Below are 11472 nucleotides of genomic sequence, written 5' to 3'. Positions count from 1 at the left end.
CTCTCTCGGGGCTCCCAGTTGAATCACTCACCCTTGGGCTACCCTCTGGACATTCCTGCACAGCATGCCAATTGCACGCTCCCTCAACATGAGAAATCTGTGGCGTTGTGTGTCAAACCTTCACATTTTAGACTGGCCCTTTATTGTCCCCAGCACAAGGTGCACCTGTGTAAAGATCATACTGTTTAAGGTAGCCTAGTGGTTAGAGCGTTGAACTAGTAACCGAAAGGTTGCGAGATCGAATCCCCGAGCTGAAAAGGTAAAAATATGTCGTTCTTCCCCTGATCAAGGCAGTTAACCCACTGTTACGAGGCTGTCATTGAAAATAAGAATTTGTTCTACTGACTTGCCTAGTTAAATAAAGGCTAAAAAACTTTTTTTAAATCAGCTTCTTGATATGTAGGGCCCTATGATTTCCGCGATGTGGAAAACTCAGATGGAATTGCGGAATTTGGTAATAAGAATTGAATCAACTGTAAAAAGTGGAATATTTCCGAATTTTCCATAGTTTGACTGAAATTGATTTTTTATTAAAAAAACAGAAGTAGGCCTAATGATTGTAGTAACCTAAATGATTTCAGATTTGTAAAATTACAGACAAGTAGGCCTAGAGAAATAATTCAGTTTTCGATTGGGGTGTTTTGAGGGGGGGGGGGGTTGGTTGTGCGTGGGACCCTTACGTCAACCTCACAACTTGGCTGTCACTTTGAGAAACATGTTGAAGAGGCCGTCTGAGAGGGCCAAGTCGTAAAAAAAAATATAATAATTTGACCATAATCCCTAAATTCAGAGCAGAGCAATACCCAGAGGACTATTATGAGTCAGGCGATGAGCTGTTTTGCAAATTCTGTCAACATACCTGTAAAAATACGTGTGATGACCACTTAGTCTGAAGCCCATGTGAAGAACAAGGAAAAGCACTGTTAGCCAGAGCATCCCTCTTAAAAAGACCATTAATAGTGCAAGCGCATCTGCATATTCAAGAAAATGATTTATTCAGGACTTTGGCTGTGTGCACCGAGTCTGACATCCCTTTAGAAAAGCTGAAGCATTGAAAACAGGGAGGAGCGTTGCCCGAAAATGAGAGCGGCCTCGTCAAACGCACCTGCCCGGTGTGTTCGACCAACGTATGACTGCCATTCTACAGAAGATCTGTGGGAAGAAGTTTGGTGGTTGTTGACAAGACAACAGATGCAAGGGATTGCAGGGTTCTAAACATGAGCCATTGGTGAGTTAACTGAATATACCGTTGCAATAGCCTAGATTTACATTCTGCAATGTGAATTGGACGCATGCAAATTATGATATTCTATCGTGAAATATAGCAATGTGTAATTTTAGCAGCTGTCTTCCTCTCCATCAAGCTAACAATCGCTGTATCTATATTGTGTTTACACTTAACATTTAAATAACACATTTTTTTGTTGTTCAAAAAGTACATGACATAATTCAAGTTTTTCCTTATGTTTCAATGCAGATGTTGAAAACCAGTACTTTCTGGTGGATGCTGTTTTCATGGACAGATGCATCTACTCAACGTTTTCCCAGGTAATACTAGCCACAGCAACAATCTGAACCTGAATGATGCCTGGGCAGTGGTCACAGATAATGTCTCCTACTGCCTGAAGGCATGCATGGAGGTTCTGAAAGGAGTGATGCCCAACAGTGTCCATGTAACCTGTATCAGCCATGTCATCAATCTAGTGGGTGAGACCTGGCAGCACTACAAATATTTCACTTGTGACATGGATGAGACTTCAAGAAGCCTGCCAGAAAGAGATGGGTGAACTTCCTCATTATGAAGGAATTTGTGCTGGCCAAGGATCCCCTTGGAGCAGCATCCTCCAGATGGAATAACTGGTTTGAATCAGTAAAGTACCATGCAGTTCATCTGTACAGAGTTTTCGGTGGTGGAAAAGTAATCATCCCAGGCAGTCACGAACATCCTCAGCCAGCTGGAAACAGAGAAGGTTGCTGCATTGTTGCCTATATTCTTGCATTACTTTTTTTCCATTTATAATGAAACGCTTAGTAGGACTCTGTATTGAAACACTTGTCTTGATAAAAAATAGTGCAATGTTGTGTTGCATCATTACACATTTACTGTTATATCTTATTAAATTGTTGACTTTTTATTAATTCATTTATTAGACAGTTTCTGGATGATACAATTAGAATAAATTGTAAAACATAGAATTCAGAAAAATGAAAATGGAATTTTGAGAAAAAATAAATGGATTTCATAGGGCCTTAGATATGCCACACCTGTCAGGTGGATGGATTATTTTGGCAAATAAGACATTCTCACTAAGAAATATGTTAAGAAATTTGGGCACCAAATTTGAGCAAAATAAGATTTTTGTGCTATAAGATCTTTTATTTCTGCTCATGAAACATAGGACCAACACTTTACATCTTGCCTTTTATATTTTTTCAGTGTATTTAGCTATTAGCATGTATTAATGTTATTGTCATTTCCGATTAGCCTAAAATAACTTTCCATCGTCACTCGTGTATAGCTGCAAATGGCGGACTTGCACTTGATAGTCGCTCTGGATAAGAGCGTCTGCTAAATGACTTAAATGTAAATGTAAATGTTGATGGGGGTGCACAGTTGAGGAAACTAATGCTGCATACTGGGTGTGCGGGCTTTTGCTCTAGCCCTGCTCAAACACACCACATAAAAAAATCAGCTGCTCAACAGGACCTTGATAAGCTGACTAGTATGCTTGAGCTGACTTCTGCTTTCGGATAAGTAAAAAATCAGTCAAATCAAAAATCTAATCACATTTTATTGGTCACATACACATGATCAAAAGCCTGCACACCCAGTAGCTCTCCAGATGGAGGGTTGATGGACTGCATGTTTTTTACAGTAGCCTATCAGTGCCGTATTTTACTTTGGGGGGGTTAAGTGTTTTAATCAAGGCGATAATGTATAATATATGGGATCAGAGACTTACAGCCTTCCATTGTCTGTACCAGTGATAACAATGAATGAAATATATTTTGAAGATTGTTGAAAATGTTTAAATGCTTTTCAGTCTATATTGAATCATTTGTGTTATTTGTTTCCCCGATAAGTTGTTCTGATACGACACATACCAGCTCACTGACTGATTTAACATTTCCCAAATTGATCTTCTCCTGTGACACAGTATATATATGTAACACATGTAGCCCTTTTTTCAGATTATTTTGTGAAGTGGTTCCTTGCATTATCCAACACAATTATCAGTCACATTTAAGTGACTTCTGCTTTCGGAAAAGTAAAAAATCAGTCAAATCACATTTTATTGGTCACATAGATGTGATTAGCACATGTTATTGCGGGTGCAGCGAAAATGCTTGTGCTCCTAGCTCCGACAGTGCAGTAATATCTAACAAATTACACAACATATACACACATCCTAAGTAGGAATGAATTAAGACTATATACATAGTGGGGCAAAAAAGTATTTAGTCAGCCACCAATTGTGCAAGTTCTCCCACTTGAAAAGAGGAGCCTCTTAAAGAAGTTACAGGTCTATGAGAGCCAGAAATCTTGCTTGTTTGTAGGTGACCAAATACTTATTTTCCACCATAATTTGCAAATAAATTCATATAAAATCCTACAATGTGATTTTCTGGATTTTTTTTGTCTCATTTTGTCTGTCATATTTGAAGTGTACCTATGATGAAAATTACAGGCCTCTCATCTTTTTAAGTAGGAGAACTTTTTCGTCTTCCTGTGATATCGGGTGATGTAGGTGTCCTGGAGGGCGGGTAGTTTGCCTCCGGTAATGCGTTGGGCAGACCGCACCACCCTCTGAAGAGCCTTGCGGTTGCGGGCGGTGCAGTTACCGTACCAGGCAGTGACAGTGCCGTCAGGATGCTTTCAATTGTGCATCTGTAAAAGTTTGAGGGTTTTAGGTACAAGCCATATTTCTTTAGCATCCTGAGGTTGAAGAGGCCCTGTTGCGCCTTCTTCACGACACTGTCTGTGTGGGTGGTCCATTTCAGTTTGTCAGTGATGTGTACGCCAAGGAACTTGAAGCTTTCCACCTTCTCCACTGCGGTCCCGTCGATGTAGATAGCGGGATGCACCCTTTGCTGTTTCCTGAAGTTCACAATCATCTTTGTTTTGTTGATGTTGAGTGAGAGGTTGTTTTCCAGGCACCACACTCCCAGAGCCTTCATCTCTTCCCTGTAGGCTGTCTCATCGTTGGTAATCAAGCCTACGACTGTTGTATCGTCTGCAAACTTGATGATTGAGTTGGAGGCGTGCTTGGCCACACTGTCATGGGTGAACAGGGAGTACAGGAGGGGGCTGAGCAGGCTTCCTTGTGGGGCCCCAGAGTTGAGGATCAGCGAAGTGGAGGTGATGTTTCCTACATACCTGGGGGCGGCCCTACTTGTCCAAGTGGCTAAAAAAAGGTAATGTCAAGCCCTGTAGCCTATCGAACTGTTATGCATGCAACTGCATATGCCTGTCAGATAACAACAGTGTGGACGGCACAGCTGCTTGTGCAAACGAGAAATAGGCATATCTCTGTTCTATTTACATTTTGTACATCTGCGTGGCACCTTCAGCTTTCAGATGCTTGTAAAATTGCTTTCACTATGTCAAATCATAGGCTTTATTAGTTGAGTGACAAGCAATGTAATTTATTTGTCACTCAACTAATTGTTACCAATTGCGCTGTGGAAAATGTTTTTACCGGGAGTTGTGTAGCCTACTGGAGTGGATGTAACTCCCATCCAAATGCTGACTGGGGTACAGTCATTCAGATTTTATTTTGATTGTTCAGGTTAACCATAAAACATAGTTGAACAGTGTAATTTCATAAAGGACAGCAATAAAAAAAATTGAGCTGAGCATGGTTGACGTGGGATAAACTCTCAGGAATATTCCAAATGGTCTAAACCATTCGCTTTTTAGAACTCCAAAGCTGCATTATATTAATTGGCTAAATGCCATGATAATTTCTAAAGATAGATATTGTCATAGAACTAGCTCACATATCTTTATCTGCAAAAATACGTTAATCTGTTGCTGATTGTGATTTCAGATGAAAAGTGTGGGGACAAAAAACATACATATACTTAATGGTGTACATGCGCACAGTTGTGAAGAAGGCTTGACCTCACACACAAAATGCACACACATTTATACTGACTGTACAGTGCATTTGGGAAAGTATTCAGACCCCTTGACTTTTTCCACAATTTCTTACGTTACAGCCTTTCTGTACCAAATATTAAGTTCTGCTTTTCTGATGTATCAAATACTTATGCCATGCAATAAAATGCAAATTAATTACACACACACACACACACACACACACACACACACACACACACACACACACACACACACACACACAGCAGATATACATTTAAAATGGAAAATGTATTTGTTCATGCAGAAAAAAATTGTCCATCAAATTTGTTCTCTAATCAAACTGAATTGTTTAAAACTAACTATATCCTGTATCGGAGCCCTTGTATGGATGCGTATCAAATCGTTCATGAAAGGAGATATGCATATCCCTAGTACCTATCCTGTAACGGCCAGTAATGAATACCAGAAATCTTTGGTTAAATCACATTATTGGGTGTAACAATCTGTAGCTAGGTAGAAAAGTGATTTATACGGTTTTTAAGACACTACAGTTGGAGGCTGCAAGGAGTAGGCCTACATGTCCATTGTGCAGAGAGAGTGAAAACATCTCAAGCAGAGTACATTTTTGTGCATCTTGCCTGGACGAGAGTGCATGCTTTACACACAAACTGTCTATAGGCATATAGTAGCCCAATAATGTACTAAAGGAGTGCTAATTATGTCCTAGCTATCTGCATCTCCAAACACCTGTGTGTAAACGGAAGACAGACACCACAAACGTGTTGTCAGTCACAGAGCTCACTCTGACAGAGCTCCAGTGTTCCTCTGGAGATGGGAGAAACCTACTGTTCACTGTGTTAACCAGTTTTAACACAGTTGTAGCCAACAATATTTTTTCACCTACAACACGTTTGTGGCGTCCGTCTTCCGTTTACACTCGTTCGGTGACGCGGATAGCTAGGGTGTAATTAGCACAGCTATGACTATCTTCCGTCTGTTTTCTGTAAACAAGCGCTGTAACATGGAAATATGGGCGTGTGAAAACCCTAACCCTTTTAACGTCCAGAACGAGCGTCGGGTCTCTTAACAAAACTCCTCCGTCCAGAAAATACTACCATCAATAGGCACTAAAGGTAGTTTGTGTGCCTGAATGGGTTAGGCCTAGAGTAGAGATGTCTAAACTAATTAAGCAAACACTGGACTTATCCCATCCTCACATCACAATCTTGTGTGGTAAACATGCTTTTGATTGAATCTCTCCGTTTCAGGTTGCGCCTTCACTGCCCTTGCAGGAGGACTTTATGTATCACTGGAAGGCCATCGCACATTATTACATAGAGACATCGGGTAATAAACAGCACTTAATAGAAATCCAGTATGAGTTTCAAATCACTGTAAACATACATGGAGAATAGATGTTATTAATTATGTATTACCTGTAACGACAATGTGCATCGAAAGCAATGTTTGCTTGTTTATTTCTACCTTGTCAGATGACAAAGACCAAGTGACAGACACCAACATCCCGTCTCATCTGGAGCTGATGCTGGACATCCTGACGCAGGAGGAGTCAGAGAGAGAGTCTGGAGATACTGGGCCATGCATGGAGTACCTGCTGCACCACAAGATCCTAGAGACCGTCTACACCCTGGGCAAGGCAGATGTAAGGGGAACAATGCCATTTTCACACTATCATGCCAACTCATACCACACTATGCTGTCTTGGATATTTTATTTTCACATTGTCCTTTTCAGCAACTTTAGTGGATGCGTAACCAGGCCAGCACAGTACAGCAAGACTTGGCTCAGTAGTGTGAAAAGAGTAAAATACCTCACAAATCAAATCAAATTTTATTTGTCACATACACATGGTTAGCAGATGTTAATGCGAGTGTAGCGGAATGCTTGTGCTTCTAGTTCCGACAATGCAGTGATAACCAACAAGTAATCTAACTAACAATTCCAAAACTACTGTCTTATACACAGTGTAAGGGGATAAAGAATATGTACATAAGCATATATGAATGAGTGATGGTACAGAGCAGCATACAGTAGATGGTATCGAGTACAGTATATACATATGAGATGAGTATGTAGACAAAGTAAACAAAGTGGCATAGTTAAAGTGGCTAGTGATACATGTATTACATAAGGATGCAGTCGATGATGTAGAGTACAGTATATACGTATGCATATGAGATGAATAATGTAGGGTAAGTAACATTATATAAGGTAGCATTGTTTAAAGTGGCTAGTGATATATTTACATAATTTCCCATCAATTCCCATTATTAGAGTGGCTGGAGTTGGGTCAGTGTCAATGACAGTGTGTTGGCAGCAGCCACTCAATGTTAGTGGTGGCTGTTTAACAGTCTGATGGCCTTGAGATAGAAGCTGTTTTTCAGTCTCTCGGTCCCAGCTTTGATGCACCTGTACTGACCTCGCCTTCTGGATGATAGCGGGGTGAACAGGCAATGGCTCGGGTGGTTGATGTCCTTGATGATCTTTATGGCCTTCCTGTAACATCGGGTGGTGTAGGTGTCCTGGAGGGCCGGTAGTTTGCCCCCGGTGATGCGTTGTGCAGACATCACTACCCTCTGGAGAGCCTTACGGTTGAGGGCGGAGCAGTTGCCGTACCAGGCGGTGATACAGCCCGCCAGGATGCTCTCGATTGTGCATCTGTAGAAGTTTGTGAGTGCTTTTGGTGACAAGCCAAATTTCTTCAGCCTCCTGAGGTTGAAGAGGCGCTGCTGCGCCTTCTTCACGACACTGTCAGTGTGAGTGGACCAATTCAGTTTGTCTGTGATGTGTATGCCGAAGAACTTAAAACTTGCTACCCTCTCCACTACTGTTCCATCGATGTGGATAGGGGGGTGTTCCCTCTGCTGTTTCCTGAAGTCCACAATCATCTCCTTAGTTTTGTTGACGTTGAGTGTGAGGTTATTTTCCTGACACCACACTCCGAGGGCCCTCACCTCCTCCCTGTAGGCCGTCTCGTCGTTGTTGGTAATCAAGCCTACCACTGTTGTGTCGTCCGCAAACTTGATGATTGAGTTGGAGGCGTGCGTGGCCACGCAGTCGTGGGTCACTGTGCTCTATTGGGTAGTTAGCCTATACCAAACCATGTACGAAATACCAGATCATGTATGAAAAGTACCACAATGTTTCTTCATCTTAATCTAGTGGTGTTTTGTCGCCAGCAGTGTCCTCCGGGAATGAAGCAACAGGTCCTGAGTTTCTACACCAAGCTGCTAGGACGCATTCGCCAGCCTCTACTGCCCCACATCAATGTCCATAGACCTGTACTGGTGAGATCCCAGAAGTTCTCATGTAACATGATATAATATTTACTAGGGTTGGGTGATATTATGATAGCATACAGTGGGTCCTCAACTAAAAGTTTTGAGATTATGCTGCGGGATTTAGAGGTAATTTAGCACGGTACCCTGCGTACCTGCTTCATTGCTCCAGACCAGGGCAAGCGGGAGAGCACTGATTATGCTTTTGGGTTCCAAGGTGCTAATATATCACTAACTGACAATGAATGGGCGATATAAACCAAATAGAAACTGATAATTGTGCACGTCTTCAAAGTTGAATTTCAATTAACTGAATGATGAGGATGAAGGTGATTGAATTTAGAACAATAATGTAAGAATTGCTATTCCTCTGTCCTGCACGTTTACACCCTTGTTTCTACTCGTTAATATTACTTACTAAAACTGTTGTTACACTAAGGTTTTTATTCTAGGCGAAACAAAAAAGGTAAATTCTATTCCATTATATTCTTAAGATATGTGTTGACTGAATATAATCAAAGGATGTCTGCTAAATAATCAAGTTGATGGCGCAGTCATATAGCCCTGGCACCTACATAAAGCTGAGTGACTCAGCTTTGGATCAAAATAAAAAAGTACCAACATTCTTTCTGATACTCTTTAATAAAGACATTTTTTGGTTATTTTCATAGCCCATTATGGGCTGTTAGCAGGACAATAGACTCTTTCCACCACCTCTCTGTATTTTGATACTTTGTGCAAGGCAATTGATCAGCATTAAAAACTTTGAAATCATCTCCACAATATCACTATGGTTTTAAACAAGCCATAGAAAGTTGCTTGCAATTTTTGTTTAGTCCACCAGAAAAGACAGAACAAATAATATAACAAATATTGTGGTTAAACTCAAATAAATATACTAATTGGTTAAAACAAAACATTGCCTCTACTAGATTTTCCGTTCATCCTGAAGGCCCTAATCTGCTCACTTAAATGAATAGAGATCCTGGTCATGTTGCTACAGTATGCTGTTACAGCATAATCAAAGTGAGGACAATCGGCGATCTGCTGTATACTTAAGGCCTATTGTAAGCTGAAAGTCACACCTTACCAGTACTCCTCGAGCCGTTTAGTGTAGCCATACAGTGTAATAAAATTGATAATTAAATAAAGGCGAAATAAAAATGATTGCGTATTAAAAACGTGTATGTGTTTTTGCAGATCATACAACCAACCATCCGTGGAGATCAGTGGACAAAGGGCTGGACAATGGACCGCACCGAAAAAACGCATGGTTCCCATAAAAAGCTGTTAGTTTTGCTGGATTCTTAAAATGTGTTTCTGTACGCAGCATGTGTGTTGGAGTCACTTTTAATTCTTATTTGATCTACCGTTTCTATCATAGGCCACTAATCGATGGTGGCTCAGGGCGGTAACATTCTGCTCATCTGATGAAGGTGCACATGGATCAGATTCAAACTTTGAAGACCGAGATCGAGTCATTGAAGGCAGACCAGCAGAAAGAGAAACATTATCTGAGGGCAGAGATACGAGGGACAGCTGATGCATTGGTCCAGAGCCAGGCAGTATTGGCAGAGTGTCACTCCTCATTGACAGAGAGTCAGGCGGAGAATGACGCGTTGAAGAGGGCGAGGAAGGAGATGGAGTCACAATCCATTCCAGGCACACCTGTGAGCTCTGGAATTCCACCTCCTACAGGCAGAGTCAACATATGTGACATTTCCATTTTCCTTCTGACAACAGAACTGGACCAACTGCTCACCAGGCACAGCGAGGGCTGTCCGGATCGTTACGCTGTTCTGCTATTCCAAGGATGTTTAACCGAAGAGAGATACCACGAGTGGACACAGAATACGAACTGCGATGGATCCCGAGGCAAATGTGGCTCTGGGTGTTCGTCATTAAAACTGTCTCCAGAAGTTTCTGTCCGTGACTGATGCAACCTGAAAAAGCATTCAAGAAAGAGTTAATGAGTACTTGAGGTCACCGAGAAAGTCTAGACATGGCATGCTCTCCCTTATGTAAGGAATTATTAATTACTTTACCATATTTACTACAGTATTTACTGTAGGCTATGTTTACTTGTCAGACTGCACAGTAGCCTAATAAACAAATGCAGGTGGCTTCTTTCTTCAAAATGCTTTAAATGCTTTATTCAAATGTTTAAAGTGCATGTGGGCAATCTCATGCAACCGCAAAATGTCGGATAAACCATATACTGTACAGTTCTGTATTTCTTCATCAGCATCTTTATGCTTTCGTTAATGAAAAAATACTCAAAAAGCAAATGTTTATTTCGTTATGGATCCATAACAAATTATTTCATGGGATTAAATATCACTGAATGACAGATTGTTTACCTTCATTAGCCTACTTTGTTCCAAAGTGTTGCTTACTGGAAAATACTCTTTAAATATTAATGGAAGAGACAGCATTCAGAGGTCAAGATAGCGCTGCTCTGAGACAAGCATGGGGACTGGTCTTGATAAATCAACAAGATTTATATTTTCACTGTATCGCCGTGTGGGTATTGGTTAGACTACAATTAGGGGTGTGGAAATGTTAGGATTACTTTGCTCTTACTGTAGTACTGTAGCCTACTCCCGACCTGTCACATTGTATAGCTCCATTAGGTTCTATTAGCAGGACAACAGACTATTGCCAAGAAGGAGGGTATCGTCAAATGTATTTCTTAGTTAAGTTGGTTGTATCACAACCGGTGTAGGCCGTCATTGTAAATAAGAATTTGTTCTTAACTGACTTGCCTTGTTAAATAAAGGTCACGTTGTACAGGGTTTCATTTTTTCATTTTTCTTGGAATAGAAATACCATAATATGATTCACGTTAATTAATCGTAATTTCTTAAAATCAATCCCATATACTATGTTTTTATAAAAGGTTTTATGAGGTGACTGTGTACTTTTGGTTTATCTTCCTCTAAAAACAGAAATAAATCATTCTAAATAATAAACTGGCTTTATTTACAAATTAGTAAGAATGTCTCACCTCATGTTCAAGAATGGCCTTTTTCTCGCTCACTTTTGGTAATTTGAAAACAAAATAATCTC

At 40.6% G+C, this 11472-nt stretch overlaps 1 protein-coding gene and 1 long non-coding RNA gene across 3 annotated transcripts; both read left to right on the top strand.

Moving 5' to 3' along the window:
* Nucleotides 1-274: 274 nt before the first annotated feature.
* Nucleotides 275-3048, top strand: LOC124038074. The gene is made up of 2 exons (XR_006839295.1): nt 275-1228; nt 1478-3048. It is a non-coding gene; the product is annotated as an uncharacterized LOC124038074 (long non-coding RNA).
* Nucleotides 3049-6058: 3010 nt separating this feature from the next.
* On the top strand, nt 6059-11192 carry LOC124037171 (FHF complex subunit HOOK interacting protein 2A-like). Of its 2 annotated transcripts, none has more exons than XM_046351838.1 (5): nt 6059-6451; nt 6598-6767; nt 8308-8412; nt 9604-9692; nt 9788-11192. In XM_046351838.1, exons 1-5 carry the CDS (start codon nt 6406-6408, stop codon nt 9816-9818), a joined length of 441 nt encoding a protein of 146 aa, XP_046207794.1. In that variant the 5' UTR covers nt 6059-6405; the 3' UTR covers nt 9819-11192. The 2 variants fall into 2 exon arrangements, with proteins under 2 accessions (XP_046207794.1, XP_046207793.1); XM_046351837.1 differs by having other exon boundaries at nt 8305-8412.
* Nucleotides 11193-11472: the final 280 nt, after the last annotated feature.

Source organism: Oncorhynchus gorbuscha, linkage group LG06, assembly GCF_021184085.1.
Source record: "Oncorhynchus gorbuscha isolate QuinsamMale2020 ecotype Even-year linkage group LG06, OgorEven_v1.0, whole genome shotgun sequence".
Taxonomy (NCBI): Eukaryota; Metazoa; Chordata; class Actinopteri; order Salmoniformes; family Salmonidae; genus Oncorhynchus; species Oncorhynchus gorbuscha.
This window is presented reverse-complemented; position numbering and strand designations above follow the sequence as displayed.